The sequence below is a fragment of the Brachyistius frenatus genome, unplaced genomic scaffold (assembly GCF_029030835.1).
Source record: "Brachyistius frenatus isolate BFR_SWC_R1_liver_20210118 unplaced genomic scaffold, ASM2903083v1 Contig_5, whole genome shotgun sequence".
NCBI lineage: Eukaryota > Metazoa > Chordata > Actinopteri > Embiotocidae > Brachyistius > Brachyistius frenatus.
The window spans coordinates 1,045,731-1,063,233 of NW_027210604.1; the positions used below are offsets into that span (position 1 = coordinate 1,045,731).

Here is a 17,503-nt window from a genome sequence, read left to right on the forward strand (position 1 = left end):
CAAAGTCGCTTTTCGACACGAACCCGTCCATCAGAGCTCAACTCTTCAAGTCTTTTCCGCAAAGTGATGCGTTTAACCAACACACCCCCCCCCCCCCCCCCCCCTCACCCACCCACCCACCAACCAACCACCACCACGGTGTCCCGGCACCCACAAAGAGAAAAAGCTGTCACCTCAGCGTGAGGTAAAGGGGGGGAGGAGGAGGAGGAGGAGGAGGAGGAGGAGGAGGAGGAGACGACACCCCAGCAAGCTGCACGTCTGCGCGAGTCCTTTCCTCTCGGATGCGACGGGGGTCTTTCAGTTGGCGGCCCGGTTGAAGCGCTCCAGCACGGTGCCGTTGGTTCTCTCGAACAGCCACTGCTGGCCGGGGGAGGACGGGTCGCACGTGTTCATGAAGACCCGCCGCTCGCTCGGGTTGCTGTCGATGCAGCTGTTACTGACGTGGTGGTACAGACTCTTATCCTGGAGGGCGAAGAAAAGGGGAGAGGGGGAAGGAAATCGTAAACGCCGTGACGCGAAGCCACGACGTCACAGGCGGGACGCCGCGTACCGAGTTTGATTCCAGTTTTGGCCCGTACTGGAACCAAGTACCGGTAATATAAGTTAGAAATTTGATCCTTATTTTGTAGATTGTGATCTCTTTTGAAAGAATTTACAAACCGCTCTCGGTTTAAAAAAAAACCCACCACTATTATATTTCTGTTTTTAAAGGTCCGAGGCTTTACGCTGATCGAGCGTTGTATTTGCAGCTTTGATTTCCAGAAGAAAGATATTTTTGTGGATTTGAGTCTCGGCGCAGTTTTACATCTGCGTTTTTAAGCTCATCTCTGGAGCCCTTCCAAGAAAATTTGGTTTTGTGTCTTTTGTCTTTAAGGCACAATTAATATCACCGGCCCTCTCTTCTGATTGGCTGACTCTTTTCTGAATAACCAATCACGGATTGAGAGCATTTACACTCCGACACCGTATGTATTACAGCACCAAGATCCGCTTTGTAATAAAAAAAAAAAAATGGAAATCTGAATTGATACAACATGGGTCCATTAGATGAGCTTAAAGTGCAGGTTTTTTAGCTAACTCTGTTAACTTTGAAGCATTACGGCCCGGATCGAGGACAATCAAGCACTTACACCATTCAAGAGGAAACGCTTTGTTATGCCGAGGGACTTCGACATGCATTCGAAATCATTTTTTTTTTACAGAAATGAAGCTTTTCCATTTGGTTGTTTACTGCTGCGAACACGCTCGTTTGTGACCGCATTAAGTCCCACCAACGTGGCCCCTCCCGTATGACACGTAGTGTTATGACGGGAGCTTACAGCTGCATAACGAGGTCCTATTAATATTCAATCAGCTTCGGGGTAGATTCCGATTCCCTTCCAAAATGTGCAAAGACTTCGGCGGATGATGAATTGGCCTCGGAGTCATTCGTTTTTGAAGCGATTTGCATTTAGACGTTTTGAAATGAAAGCGGAGGGAGAGAACAATATGTTCTGAAATACGAAGGCGTAAAGACGACGCGTCTCTGACGCACCTTTCTGTAGCGCCACAGCTGGTTGCCCTTCATGCCGTGACAGTCGTACAGGGTGACGGGGCTGTTGTGGGAGATGGCGTCGAAGCAGACTTTTTTAGTGTGCATGGGGTCGCCCACCCGGATGTCCTCCCTCCAGCCGAAGGTGAACACCTGCGGGGGAACACAGTCGTGTCGGGTTGTCACATTTGTTCTCGCGTGTGAAGCGAAAGGGGGAAAAAAAAAAAAAAAAAAGGGACCGCTCAACGGCGACGTGAAGGAAACGGACCGGAGGGAGACGTTAAAGTCTTTCAAAGTTAGAAACACAATGCGTGTAGTTCGAAGTTTTGTGCCTGCAGTGAACCAATTGGACCTTTTTTTAATTTTTTTTTATTCCTATTTTAATTATTTTTCAAGTAAGACATTTCAACTATGAAAAAGCGGCAACGAAAAAAGGTCCCGAGGCTTTTTTTTTCTTTCTCCCCGTTTCAGGTCCGTGTTATAATTGCAAGTGCTCCGTGCACCTGACTGTGGATGTACTCGGTCTGTGCCCAACAGAAACCTTGAACTTTTTTGATCCCGCCTTTTAGAGTAAAAATGTCAAAAATATTTTTTGACACTATACATTAATACAATACTTTCTTCCTCCCCCGGCTTTAGCCCTCACACTTATTGGCTGAACCAAATTAAAGCTCCTTTGTACCGTGATGCTTTTCTAAATTTGTGGAGGAAATCTAAAAAAAAAAAAAAAAAAGGTGTCGAGGAGGTTCCCCCCGACTTGGCAAACTATTTGAGTATTATTGTGGTACTTCGCATTCATTATTCATCGGCATTTTGTTGATCATGTGTGGCATTATTTCTCTCATTAAACCTGTCGCCAGAAACTTGGGAGTAATGTTTGACTCTCGGTTAAGCTTTGAAACGCGGATCCAAAAAAATGGTCCAGTCCTGCTTCCTTCAATTAAGAACCATCTCCAGAATCAAACCCATTCACACTCTGACCTGGAAAAAGGAATTCATGCACTCATTTTCTCTCGACTCGACCACTGCAACTCCCTCCTTTCTGGCATGAACCAAAAATCTCTCTCCCGCCTCCAACTAGTCCTTAGTTAGCCCCTCGACTTTGGAACGACCCACCTGAGGAGATAAGGCTCGCAGAATCACTGACTTCTTTTAAATCACTTCTTAAAAAACATTTTTATAGAATTGCTTTTAAGTGACGTCGTCCTTGTTTGGTTATGCAGTTCTTTTGTTCCCCTGTTTTTGTTTGTTTGTTTTATTCATTTGTTTGTTTTCTATTCCGTTTGCTCGTCTTGGTTATTTGTTTGGTTTTCTTGCATTCATTACCTTTATGGTTTGGTCTTTTTTTGCCTCCTGTTTTCTTAAATGTTTACCGGTATTGACGTTATGTACGACTATGCTTTGCTTCTCTGTAGAGCACTTTGTAAACTCTGTTTTTAAAGGTGCTATATAAATAAAGTTATTATTATTATTTCATTTTCCGTGATCGTGATGGACTGAAGCAGCTCCACAAACTTTCGTCATCATCATCTCCTCTTGTACGGAACCAAAAAGCCCTGACAAGGACAGCTGCCAGAGGCCTCCAGTGATTTGCAGCGAATCCATTTCTCGCTGGCTCCGAATGCAGATCGCAACTGTGACACAAATTAAACTACAATGCATCTTCAGATTAAAGCAATTAAACTGTCAGAGCTCTGAGGCGCAGTATTTCAGCTGTGGAAACAAAAGGGGACATTCAATCCATTAAGGTTGTATTATGAGCCGGGCTTAAAGGCCTTCAGTCTGACGTGCGAGTACAAACAGAGTCCTTCGGAACAATGCGAAGATAATAAAGCCTCTGCTGCGAGCGCTCTTTGTGCGTGATATTTATGTGTGTTTAGCTGAAGAAACACAATTACTAAAGAGACAATATGTAAACAACAGTCAAATCTCAGGAGAGAAACCGAAAGTTTTGGGATTCCTCTTCGGAAAGACACAGAAAATCTGTCTCACGACCCAAAAGTTTCGACTGAGATTTAAAAAAAAAAAAGAAGTTTCCTTCGGACCCTTTTTATGTCCCGTGATCTCAGTATTGGACTGAAGGATGACTGCTGCAGCAAATCAAATCAAAGAGAGTCTGGGCAGATCAACCCGTTTCCATTCTTAGGAGATTCTGAACTCCTGCCTCGCCTTCAGCAACATGTGGGCCGCCCCAAACGATTCCCTCTCTCGGTGCGAGTGTCCGTGCGTCTCGCTATAAACGAAGGTAGACCGAAAAAAAAAAAAAAAAAGGCTCAGTTCTGGCTCGTCACTCCGGCCATCGAGCCAGAACCGCTGCAGGTCGGCCCGCAAGAGCGGCGGAGGCCCGGACGCCGGCGCGCCGAATCTGCTCAAATACACTCGCAAATCAGCTCATGCATCCTAAAGGAAACGCCGGGGTTTCATTCGTGGCTTTTATTCCAGTGAAGACGGGCGTTTTCTCATCGATACCCACAGTAGCAGTTTGTTAATTCTGCGGATTAGAGATTTCCTTTCGCGCCGCCCACGGCGGATCGGCGGGAAGCACGTCAAGCGTACTTCGCTGCCCACGAGGTTGTGCTCGTTTCCCCCTGCGCTGTTCTCCCTTTCGACAAATGAATTAATGATCAACGAGAAATACTTTAGATTGTTTAACGTGTGGTGATTACACAAGCCTCAGTCAGCCGCCTACAGAAAAGAGACGGATCGCGGTGAAGCTGCCCGTCCGGCCCACGGCTCTTCAAACACCGTGTCACATTAGCCAGCAGGAAATTAACGGGGCAGAGACCGAAGAATGCGTCATCTATACAAAAGCAGGTTTAAAAATAAACCCAGTTTTACTTTATTCTCATTAGACCTCCGTGTGAGCTTTTCAAAGAAGATGCTCACAGCGACGTGTGCATCGACTTGATCCAGTGATTTCATAGTTATAATAAACGAGTCAAAATATTGAACATGCATTTCCTTCTTTTGGAAACATTATAAATGAACACGTTTGCGTGTGTTTAGGAACTTCTCGGGCGTATTTTTGTGTTATTTCGCATGCTTTCTTTGATACTGCCCCGTCCGCGCGAAAATGTTCCGTCAACTTCTGCCTGCCCGTCTTCTGCATTACTTTATACCCGTTCAAGCTTCAAAATGAAAACTGAGCTCTGAGGAGTTGGAACGAGGTTAACAAGTCATACTTTCAAATCAAAACACAGGTTTTGGCTGCTCACCTGTCCGTGGCTCCAGCTCACGTCGCCCCGACCCTTCACGCAGCTCTCCATGCGGATGGGACTCCCGGACACAAAGTGTTTACTCTCCATACACATGCCGCTGCCCACGTTACGGATCTACGAACACAAACACGCACAGAAAGTCACGTCAACACAAAAGGACACGGGTGTCGAGGGGTCAGTCAGCAGGAGCCATCGTCATTCATCCAGGAACAGTTTGAAGTCCTTCAAGAATATGAAGAAAAAAAAAGGCGTCAAACCGCCGAGGCAGATTTAAAGCAGTGTTACACCCCAAATTTGATGTATTTTGAGAAGCATGGACGATCCCAATTAAGCTCCTGTTCTTGTTGAATAGGGTGCGATCCGAGCACATTTCCCGGCAGCAGTCTGGTACGACAGACCAGTCGGGACTGTTGGAGCCAAATGGCATTCTTTTTTTTTTTTTTTGACTGCTTCTCGAGTCATTTTTGAAGAAGCTGCTGCTAATGATCGGAATCTTCCCGCCCGCCATGACACACCACTGGAGAAAAAAACAACGAGACGCTAATAACAAGAAAAAGGGAAAAAATGATCTTCAGACTGAAGCGCTGGCTCACGAGCCAACATATCTAAAATACATTTAGAGAGAAAAAGCAGCTTAACGTGGGACCAAACAAATGAGCTCAAGCTGTTTTTATCTGATGTTCACGATGCTGTGTCTCGTCGATCTTGATCTACTCTTTCCATTGGCTTGTTATAAAGCATTTGTTAACAGGCTGTACCTCTCCCCATGCAGCAGCAGGAGGCTCCACCGGTGGGTAGTGTTTGGGCAGATCCCAGGCCACCTCGCTCATGAACCACTTGAAGCTCTTGCAGTTGAGTCGGTTCCTGAGCTCCTTCTGCAGCGTCATGTCTCCCGCCGACAGGTGGCGGTACTCGGGCCGCCGCTGGTAGATGTACTCGGCGTACTCGTCCATCCACACCTCGGCCACGCGCTTCAGGTTCTGGAATGACAATAAGTGCATATTTTACTCCAAATCTTAGGTGCTCTTTTTGCTCTGATGAGGCTCGGCGGTAACTCGGTTTGGCTCGGGAGCTTCATCCACGGACGCAGACCGGAATAACTTTGCTGTGATGGAGTTGATTCTTTAAATAAGAAGCAGATGATTGCAGTTTCTCCCAAAGGGGAAACTTTGCTAATTCAGTGCGAACGTGATGAACACGGCATCACTTTGGTTTTTGGAGCAGCGCGACAAACTGTCAACGCAACATTGACGTTGAGTATTATCACCTCATGATGGAGTTATGGCATTTTTATTTGACCAAGGAAGTCCCATTGAGATCAAAATCTCTTTTACGAGGGAGACCTGGCCGAGATAGCAGCCGTACAATTTCACTAACATTAAACCGAAACATACACAACATAATATACAAAATCCACAATGAGCAGCGATTCAAACACAGCGACCTCTTCAGAAAAACACACACGACTCAGTCACCACATTCTTCTTTCTTTTTTTTTTTTTTTACCAGAAAACAGCCTATTTACACGCATGACACATACGTGTGTATGTAGTGGCCCGATGGGCAACATTTACTCTTTCAGTAATCAGCTTTCAGCTCTGATTTTGGTCCCGTTGAGGTAAAATCAGGGCTCTTTAGCGCTGGATGTTGCATGATGAGCAGGTGACGTACAGTGAATTAAAGCAGTAAAACGGCAGGTCGTGAAGTGAAAGCAACGAATTGAGATTGGGGACTCGGAGCTGCGGGAACGTGTGTGATGTGACGGGGCGTGCGTGCAACAGTAAACCCGCCGAGAATTTTCATTCGACTCTGCAAATTCGTGAAATCCACTGGTAATACCAACGCGTATTAAGTCCTCTTTCCTTGAGGATAAGGTGACAAGTTGGGGCTCAGTTTCACTTCAACATCGTTAATCCATTCAAACCCTCAGAGTCAAGTGATTCCCAGTAGATTTGTTCCTAACAACTTGTCGGACGATCCAGCTTTCGTTTCGTGGTGCTACAGTTTATATTTAACACACTTGAATTTTCAAGAGCCCACGTTTGAGAGGAAGAGGAAAAGCAGGATGCAGAATAATACAAGTAATGTGTTGGTGGACTTCATAATAGAGCACAGCCAAGGCTACCCGTTGTGTTTGTACCGGCTAACATTTACATCACGTGCAAAAAATATCAACAGCGATTGTCGATGCGAACGGAAATCTTCTGGGAGGGAATGAAATCCACTTCAACGGCTGAAACTCGAGTGGTCCGTTAGCGGCGGATGTTTCTGGGCGTCGTGTCGCCACTGAAACGCAGGCTGAGCCGCCATTTGTACTTCGTGCCATCCTTGATGTTTTGATTGATTTGACATGACAAAATGATCAAAGCCGCTCAGTGGAAAGGAGGCCAGTCATCATACAGGACCTGTCGTCGAGCGTCGGGAGGCGAGTGATGATGGAAAAAAAAACAGAAGCGACTTGTCTCTAGTCATGAAAGCGGGATACAACACTGAACTGAATTATGTGCTAATTTACAAGGTGCCTTAATAAAAGACTGAAATGTTTCAGCGTTACCTCTTTTTATATATCTGGTCTGAGGAAGCTGTGATGTCTGATTATGTCTCGTCATTCTACGCGGTTCTGAAACATTATGTAGATCTGTGAAGCAACTGACTGAGAAATTTGCAATATTTAAAGTGGAGGGGAGACCATGTGACCACTTAGACATCTGGGAAAATGTATATAACTTAAGTCCCTTAATACAAGTGATATCAAAAAGTTTGGAGACAACTTTTGTTGCTGATGAACTGAGTGCAGCACAACTCTAGATAATGTCGCCCCTCGGAAGAAGAGAGTCATGAACCAGAGGAGGCTGTCTCCTTGGTACAACTCACCATTGCGCTCTAAGCAGGCAACTCAAAAGCTGGAAAGGAAGTGGCGTTCCACTAATTAAGAAGAATTTCACCTGGCCTGGAAGGATCATTTCATATCATATAAACAAGCTCTTCGTGAGGCCAGAACTGCATATTATTCATCATTAATGGAGGAAAACAAAAACAACCCCAGGTTTCTTTTCAGCACTGTAGCCAGGCTGACGAAGAGTCACAGCTCTGCTGAGCCGTCTATCCCTTCAGCTCTCAGCAGTATCAACTTCTTCACCAATAAAATTGTTACCATGACGGAGAGAATCGGGCCGACCCTTCCTGCCACTGATGTGTTGCTAAAAGCACAGCAGCCCTGGAAGCGACCGTGGGACCAGATTTACACCTTGAACATTTCTCTCCTGTTGAGCTGTCTGAGCTAACTGCCAAGTATTTCCTCATCTGGATCCCATCCCAACGAAACTCCTCAAGGAAGTCTTCCCACCGGTACGTGAATATTCGTGATTTCTCCGTGGACCTGAAACTTGGAGCAGATGTTTTGGGGAACTAAAAAAAAAAGAAAAGAAAAGTAGTAGGGAGCCAAATTCAGCGGCTATGTTGGCGGCGTAGGGGGAAAGTAACGATGATTGCAGTGTTGTGGGTGAGAAACTTGGAGAACCCAATTGTCACCGCGTCACAATTCAGGTCGTTCGCGGTGAATGTTTTTCCTTCAGACGCCTTTAGAACGTCACAGTAGAACTCGGTGTTGACAGTCTGACCCTGCGCAGATGAATTCTTGGTGCACAACCCCGTGAATGTCCAAGAAAAACCAACCTGGTTGAGCTCCTGACCTGATGCACCCTCTTCGGTCTTGGACAGTCTTAAAACGCAAATACCACTCGGAACAAATTCCACAGCACATTGCTCCGTTGCTGAAGCATTTTTAGGATTTCCGCTGCCCGGAGTTGGACACAACATGTGATGTGCGCTCTCTGCTCAAGTCCATGGTGAAATCGCGAATGTGCACAAACCAGTGGTCACAAAAACACGTAGGTGCTGATGTTGATCAATTGACGTAACTTGGAACACATAAAAAAAGTAATTGCTTCCCTTTGCTCTGTGCACATCCCTGTTCTGCGCTTGTCGGTTGGATGTAGCAGCGCAGTCATTAAAGCATAGTGAATGGGAAACTGTGAGATTGGCAAGACTCATAGAAACCTGGAGCATAAAGAGAAGGAATTAAGAAGCAGGAAGCCTCATTGTTTCACTTCCCTTTAAACCTGCACCACCTGCAGATCTGGTGTAAATACTCTGACATCTTGAACATAAAGTGCCAAGAAACTGTTTCAGTGTTTAGGGTGGAAAAAGGAAAACTCCATCACTGCCCTTTTTTTACATTGTATAATCTGCGTGTTGGTGTGGCCTACATATAAATGATACAAGCAAATGAAGAGCGCTGGGATTTGAGCTGATTTTGTGTGCATTTTTGCTGGTTTTTTTGGGTGAGAATTCCTTCTAGGTTTTGGATCTCGAGTGCTCTTTTTTTGCGTTCCTCTTTAATCTTTAAATGTATTTATATCGGAAGTGTTTTCACTTGACGACAACAAAGCTGTTGAGGGGACTCAAAATGTGCTGGTATGTGTCCTTGATTTGGCAAAAGATGTCTATGCAGAGACTTAATGGGAGAAGCTTGCAAAAAAAAGCTTAAATATCGACATCCACTGGTTGAAGTGGATTATTCTGTGTACATGAAGCAGCAGCCAACAATGGTCACCCGTTGGTTTATGAAAGGCTGTAATGAAGCCTCGAGTTTGGATTTTGGCCGGCGCCATCTTGCTAGTTCGGAACAGGAAGTGACCATATTTGGACGAGCTGGGGGAGGAGCAAGCGGTGTAACTAACTCGATCTGATTACCTACCCGACAATAACCACGTCCCGCCCAGCGATAGCCGTAACCTGACTGCAACAAAAGGCCTGTCAATCAAACAAACACGCCCCCAAATATACGGCTTTTTTAAGCTTATTTTCTAATTAAAAAAAGGACGATTTTCAGATGGACCAACAGTAAACTAATTAGATGGAGTGACTTTAGCTGACAAAACTGAAATAAATTGTGCAAAAAATGGGTTAGGGTCAGAATTGACTTAATTTTATAGGACTAGTTGAATGAGAGTCTATGGAGCTGAAGGCTTTTTGGAGCCAACCTCTAGTGGCACTTGGTGGTATTGCAGCTTAAGGCACTTCCGCATTGGCCTCATTTTTCAGATTCGGAAGCTAGGTCCACTTTTATATACAGTCAATGGTTTACAATTAAGCAACTAAACTACCCATTTTTTGATTTTATCGCATACAGAAAGTACTACCCATTTGTTTCGGTCAACCTCCATCTATAAAAGATACGCAGTTATACATTTTAATTTGATACACGGATAACTTCTTCAACAGGTTCTTTAAGTTTCCCTTCAATTGCAAACATGAAAGATTTGCACCCGAGCGATGGGAAATCCATCTTTCTGAAGCCTTTGAGGTGTAAAAAGCACAAAGCCTCCCAGGTAGGTAGGTAGGCACGCATGTCTGGGAAAACAGACGGTAACAGCCTTGGAGGTACGGATGGGGAAATGAACGAGAATAGCGCTTTTAAGCAATCCTCCCTGGAAAGAATAAAAAGCAAAAATCCTGCAGCCCTTGGAGGTGCAGGTGTAGTGGAACAAAGCCTCCAGCCAGATACTCACTCCCCGTGGAACAGCTTATTGCCTGCAGCGAAAACTCAGGCTCTGTGCTCTCAAGGTGAAGAGTAGTTCACTGGTTCTATTTCCCTGCATGTTGACTCGACTCAGAAGGGGGTTTGGAGGTGGGGGGGGGGGGGGATCCTCTGATGCACACACGGGATTGTCTGTGAATGTGTCTGCACAGACCTGCTGAGGGTTCTTTGGCCATTTGTACAACTATGGTAACTTTAAGAGTAGGTAATATCCTCTATGCACCTTCATTAAGAAAAATGTTTCACTTACAATGATTATATGGACGAGAAATGCACACAAAACTAACACTAGTTTAGTATTGGAACAGCCTACAGAAAAGAAAGACTTTAATTCTCACCTGAGGCAAAGAACTTTGAGATCGTGACTGAAACGCCTTCTTGTGAACTGCGACTAAATCCTCTAAATAAACTCTTTATTGATTTCCCTTGTAGGAGTTCTCTGTGTCCATAACTGGCAAAAAAAAAACTTCTGACTTTTAGGACGCTTGCAGATAAGGTACGACAGCTCTGTACAAGAGATGTGAATCCTCACTGGACTCGAGGTTCGATTTCGATTCACCTGTCAATGATTGTAATGCACGATACAGCTCGATGCAGTTTAGAGAGTGGGAGTGCAACTTCAACACACAGATGTCCCCTAAACGCCTCATTTGCAGCTTATCGGCAGCAGCCTCGCGTCGTCACTCAGTTATGGACGTCCAGCAATTCAGACAAATGTGTCGTTTAAAAAAAGTGAAATACGGTCATTCACTCTTTAATTTACAGTTCTGATTAGGTAGATTGAAAAATGACAATTTCTTCTGGCCTTACTCTGGCCTGGTGATGGAGAAAAGGAGACTAATTGTATTTCAAAACTACCCCAAGTATCTTACAGAGGAGAGGTGTGTTCATTTTGGCCTCACAGTTTTGGAGCTGTTGCTGACTAAATTCCGGGATGGTTTTTCAGGTGGAAAAATTAAAAAAAAAAAAAATTAACCGAGGGCTAAAGGGGTTAAAGCTCATTACATATTATGTAAACTCATTATTTAAATTACCATTACTAAAACCAGCCCTTCCTTGCATGCATTTCATCATCTAACTGGCGCAACACTCCCCCACCAACATCCCACACTATGCTTTTAAAAGAGCTGCTGCTTTTAGGTAGAATGAAGGGGTAATCTCAGTGTGATTTGTAGGAAAATGCCACATTTTGAAGTGGTTTTCATGACCTTTTTCATCCACACTTACAACGTGTCTGAAACTCTTTTACCTCCTTCTCCTCTTTCAGTCGGCCGACAACAAAAAGCTTTCCTGCGAAGATCTCCCTCCCCGAACTCTTCATCTGCTCCCAAACTTTCAATAAAGCTTCTTTCTGATGCATCTCGAGTGTCCAGTCTGTGGCGATTCTCTTGTCCGACATTCTTTGAAAAACATTTTCAGAAGAAAATAGGTTCAATAGTTTTGTGTCTGAGTCTTTGTGAAAACCCATTTAAGCGAAGCATGCTCCCATTTAGGACAGCTCAGCTCGGTTCGGCTCTTTTTACTTTTTCGTAGTCCAAACTCTGGTTTCGCCAAGCTAAACCTCATATTTAACAACATGTCAGTGAGTTCAGGCCACTTTATGATAAATGTACAAGTTATAACATTACTATTTCCATTTTAAATCACTACATGTTCAGCTATTTAGACTACAGTCCCATCCAAGGCTAGTTTTTGGGTTTAAATCTTTTTAAATTGCTACACGGAGAAAGACACAAGGTATTAAACGGAGCTCATCACAGCCAGAGGTACAGTAAATATTTCAGTTTTGTTAAATCTGCTGCCTGTTTGATATCAGTATTCAATACAGCTCTCACGAAGGGCTAATGGTCAGATCAAGAAGGCAAAAACAGAGGCCAAGAGGTTTAATTACACATTCAGGTGAGCCAAACAGAGCCAGGTGTCAGACTGAAGCTGAGTCATGCATAATGAATAATGTTCAGCTACAGGCCAGATGACCTTTGTTTTTTGTTGTTGTTGTTTTTTAACACTCGTACTGTGTAAAAGCGTTACAGCTCCAGTGGAACACAGGAAGGTGAAATAATTTCTGGAAAACTGTGAAGGCTACAGATTTTGTTGACACATTTTACGACTGCGAAGCAACGAGCACAGAAGGTGTGAGAGGTGTGTTCTTGTCACTGTGGTGGTAAATTTAGTGGTCTCTCATTCAATGCTCCTCTTTGGTGTTTTGTTTGCCGTTTTTGATGCTCTTAGCCAGCGTTTCTCAATTGGTGGGTTGCGACCCAAAAGTGGGTCGTGAATGTGTGCACGGGAGAAAAAAAAAAAGAGAAAAGAAAGTCAAACTTCAGTTGTTGCGCTTTTGTTTGCGTCTCTGATAATGAATCGTGCGCAGTAGCCATTTGCTGCCAGCGTTGTCTTGACGATAACGACTAAAACTAACATTGTCACATTAGTAGTTAGCCTTCGTAAGCAGGTGTAGGATTAGGTAAATCTGGCTTTTTATTTAGTCCAAGATAAGTCTGCTTTTTAAATTCACATTTAATGCAATTAAATTCAGACTTAAAAAAAACAACCTTGTTTGATTGTTAGTCTGCATTTAAATTTTAGTTTATTTTTTTTTGCCACATTTGCACTTCAGATGCACTTTTTGTTGATATCTTGTTTCTAACAATGCATGAAGGAATTCCGTATTTCTGCACTATTTATATTTTTTTGTGAAATAAAATGAAAAAAAAACTATGGTCAAAATAATAAACATGAAATATGTAGGTCCTAAAACCAGTTGAGAACCATTGCTATATGCAATAAGTATATTTTGGTTGGTGCTGAGGTTTGACAGTCAGGCGCTATCTTACACTAATGCTTCTGCCACCACCCGATTGCAATTAAAATATACAGAAATACTCCACGGCCGCATCTCCTTCCAAGAGAGAAAAAGGTTTGTTCTACTCTGCGTGATGCCCAAAACTCACTGTTGGCAGTTTGCATCCTTATCTACAGGCATTCTGCGCTACGGGCAGCAAGAGAGCTAAAAAAAAAACCTCTGCAAAAAACAACAACAACTGAACCTATCAGCAGGACAAGATACCACTCAGGTAATTTATACGCAAACCTCTATACATGCATTGTAAGACATTTAAGATCTAGATTTTGGCACAGAAACAGTGTTTTTTGTTTGTTTTTTTCTCTCACAACACTGAAGACAGTCGTTCCATGTGTTCACGTTAACATGCTATAAAATGATGCGAGACTCACCCGGGCCAGGCTGACACCACCAGGGACTTTGTAGGGAACATACTTCCTGTAGATGTGTCCTACCCTGGAGCAAGGGATGTCCTCCATCCGACCACCACACATCCACACCTGCAGAGTCACAGAGGGAGCGATAAAGATTATATCACGGGGAGGAGGTGGGTTTGCGGCGTTTGTGTAACCGAACAGCGTGAATATCAGATGAACGGGGTCATCGGAATCCGAGAAGAAAAAACAAAGGCAATGTGAGAAAAAAAGACAAAAGCGTGGGAAGACGCGATGAAGGCAAAAGCGATGGAGAGCAGACGGGGTCAAAAATGTAAAGACAACGGAGGGAAGGATGGAGTGGGAGGATGAGTCCTAAACGCGCGGACATGTATGCACGGGGCTGCAGGGTCGCGACCCCGAGGACGGAGGAATAAAAAAAAAAGAAAAAAAAAGAGATTTCATGAAGCGGAGAGAATAGAGGAAAGAAATCATTCAGAGCAGACAGTCGGGAGTCATGTTGACGGCCTGAGAGATTAACATTATCTTAGATTAGGTTTAAGCCTCAGAAAATTGCAGATGATAATCCTATTCTATGAAGACCGCGGGGGTGATAACATCGTTCAAAAAGTTCATGTGTTTCTAGATTGCGCCGAGACCAGACGGGCTAAATTACACCGAAGAGAACAAGTCGAGTCAATCACGCTTAGCTAAATGACAAAGACTGAAATTGGATTTGTTATGCTGCTTAATGAAAGCGCAGCCACCTTTCAAGTCTGCGGGGCGCGCGTGTTTGAGAATTTAAAGCCGCAGTTTGGTTGCTGTATTAATTTAAACTTAATGGGAAGAGTTTGAGGTCAAAAGGTCAGACAGTCAAAGTCAGCGCGAAAACTCTCATGGATGATTTTTTTTCTTTTCTTTTCTGCAAGTTTAGAATTTATTCTCCGCGTATCTAAAGCAGTGCTCCGTTGTTGACCCGGACTCATTTTCTCTCCAGCAAGAAGTCTTTAAAAGTGTGACAGAACTTCGGTGAGCAGGTGGACAGACGCTTTGAAGTTCCAACACTGAACCCTGTTTTTCCCCATCAAATACACGCAAACAGTATATTACTGTTCACATCACGGTTCACCACTCTGCAAACACTGCCGCACAGTCTGAAAAAAAAAACCCCGGACTCTTCCAGAAAGCCATTGGTTTCCGTTACTTCCCAAACAGTATAAACAAATGGACACGAATGAATTGGTTATTATCAACATGACATTGTGATGAATTTACATCATCAGCCTGCATTGAATGTAGAATTAAACAACAATGATGTCACAAATTCAATGCACACTTAAGGAACAATTTTATTCAAACACATGTTAGTACTTTGTAAGTTGTGTGGCTCCACCCACAAATTATTATTATCGATTACATCGCCTCCTCCAGTCAGAAGTATATTTTGTTTATTGTTTCTTCTCTCCTACCTTCAGAGTTTTACACGAAATGACTGTTGTCAGATTTATCTCCTGGAAGTCGAAAGTTTCAGAAAAGACTTCCAAGGTGATACTTGATGCTTCCATCACGCATACAACATGAATGGAATTTCAGTGAGGACAGTGAAGTAGAAGACATGTCCTGTGGTAAAAATGTTGACATAAACAATCATTGTTAAATGATGGGAGGAGGCATAGATGCCATTTTAAGATTTTCTAACCGGGTACCTGAACAATTTCATGGAAACACTTTCTTTTGGCTCCTTCACTCTGGCTCTTTTAGATGTACTCTCTTAGCTTTACTCTATTTACCGTATTCTTATTTTGTCCTCATTTAATGTCTAACTTTCTCTTATGTAAATAGCGTAGGTACTTGTGTGGTCTGTTTTATATGTTACATGTCAGATAGGCACGCACGCACCAACACTCATTTACGGTACGTGTAACCTGCTTTGTCAAAATAAAAGAGATTCTAATTCTGGAGGGGATCTTTAATTCAATCTTCAATTTTCATCCCATCAACTAATCCTTTCAAGACAAGCTAAATAATATTTACAGAAGCAGATACGACTCCAATAGCAGCTTGACGTTTATAACAACAGACAGAAGAGGATACAGTTGGAAGTTATAGGCATGCAAATTATCGATCAGCCCGCTGGAATGCTCCTTTTTTTCATCTGAGTTGTTGGTGTATTTCCTGTCGTATAAATAAATCATATCCAAAACAATAATGTTCAACCTAACAGCAAAACATGACTTCCAAACTTTCTTTGATTTCTCTTGGCAGCTCGCAGCACTGCGTCCTCCGCATCCTCCCAAATCCAGCGACCTACGCCTACTTCTGTCGTGACCACAACTTCTTTGACATAACCGACATTTTTCAAGTTACAGGTTCCCGTTTTTCAAAACGAAACAAAAAGTTTTCCATTCAATTCAATTACCCTCGTCCAGAATAACCTGCACGTTTGGAGTTTTTCCGGGTCTTTCTCAAAGAAACCCGCCGGATGATGGACACAGACCGCCCACACAAAAAGCTCAGTCACTTAATACTGAGATGGAACATGGTAATTTTCCAGTCAGAATGTTGATATTCTGCATCACGCTCCCTTCCCTGATTCTCCAGAGTGGACATCAGCTGGCTGCTATTTCAATTCAATTACTCCTTGTCAAGTCTGTTGCCGCACTCCAGCTTGGACAAACAGAATCGGGGGAAATAACAGATTGAATCCACCCTCTCCACATCGCGCTGTGGGGAAGGTCTGACCTGCTGCTCCAATCCCCTTCCATCCCCTTCATCCCCATACTGAAACACTTGAGCTTAATAACAGGGGGTGGAGGGAGAGAGTTCTAGCTGCAGGAGGGATCAACAGCTTGGAGTTCAGAGCGGGTCAAATTAAATTAAAAGTCTTATCACTCACCTCCAGCATGCAACCTCTACAATCTGCTCACCTCAGAACGAGAGCACGAAAAACCCCTCGGCACAGAACGGAGTTTCTATCTCCTTTTGAAAATGATAACTTTATTTATCGAATGCAGTTCCATCGATGCCATCAAAGCAACGCAATCCACCTAATCACACATGCATATTTAATCACACGCGAAGAATTAATCAGACTTTACCTGTCTTGTGCAATAATCTCATTTTTTTGACACGTAGTTTCCTTTAGGAAGTTATGAGACTACTTAATGCGTGAATGTGCTGCCATGCATTCCCAGTGGAGCGTTTCAACACTACCAGTGAGCTAGTAAACAAACATGGATGAAAGCTGTGCAGCACTTAAATCATTTTACCACCTCTGCATTGCAAATAAGCTTTGAAGTCTTTTCATTTAAAGGACAAAGACGGGGAAATAAATCCGGCGGCGACAACACAGTAAGATCGGAAAAGGTTATGTTGGAGCAATAAAATGCCTCAATCTTCGTCACAAATGTAAACCTTTAGCTACTAAATAAGACCGTTTCCGATTAAGCAGAGTAGGTTTGCCCAATAATGGCAAACTGAATGAAGCATTTATACTAAAGATACTGAAGCCTGATACACAGAAGAGCAAACATCTCCCTGTATTTTTGAATTTAGAAGCGATTTTAACTCAAAACTCAAATCCCCCGAGTCCCCCGAACTCAATCTTTTGAAAGTTCTTTCAATTAAGTTTATTCTGCTAAATGCACTTATAGGGCTGTTAGTTTCTATTTAATCAGGCCGTCTCACTGAGATTGAGATCTGTTTTCCGAGAGAGACCTAAGAGCCAGAAACTTCCACAAAAAACACAAAAACACAACAAACAAGGAATTAAAACAAGAACTAAAAGAATCATAAAATAAAAAAAACAAAAAACAAACACCTGATAAAACTTTTAAATCCAAGTGGGGTACGTTTGCAGTTCCATTTAAAAGGCGCAACGTATCTGAAACCAGTTGTGATGACTTTAGTGTGTCCATGACGGACATCTAAAAATGA

The 17,503-nt window shown here is 43.3% G+C and overlaps 1 protein-coding gene across 1 annotated transcript in view; it reads right to left on the minus strand.

Annotated features, from left to right (window-relative positions):
* Positions 1–212: 212 nt before the first annotated feature.
* Positions 213–17,503, minus strand: part of LOC138631313 (polypeptide N-acetylgalactosaminyltransferase 10-like) — an 83,559-nt gene continuing 66,268 nt past the window's right edge. The window contains exons 8-12 of the mRNA XM_069716163.1: positions 13,586–13,693; positions 5,508–5,729; positions 4,747–4,863; positions 1,535–1,684; positions 213–462 (exon numbers count right to left, since the gene is read on the minus strand). Coding sequence (XP_069572264.1) covers positions 298–462; positions 1,535–1,684; positions 4,747–4,863; positions 5,508–5,729; positions 13,586–13,693 — 762 coding nt within the window. The 3' untranslated portion in view covers positions 213–297. The remainder of the gene's footprint in view (positions 463–1,534; positions 1,685–4,746; positions 4,864–5,507; positions 5,730–13,585; positions 13,694–17,503) is intronic.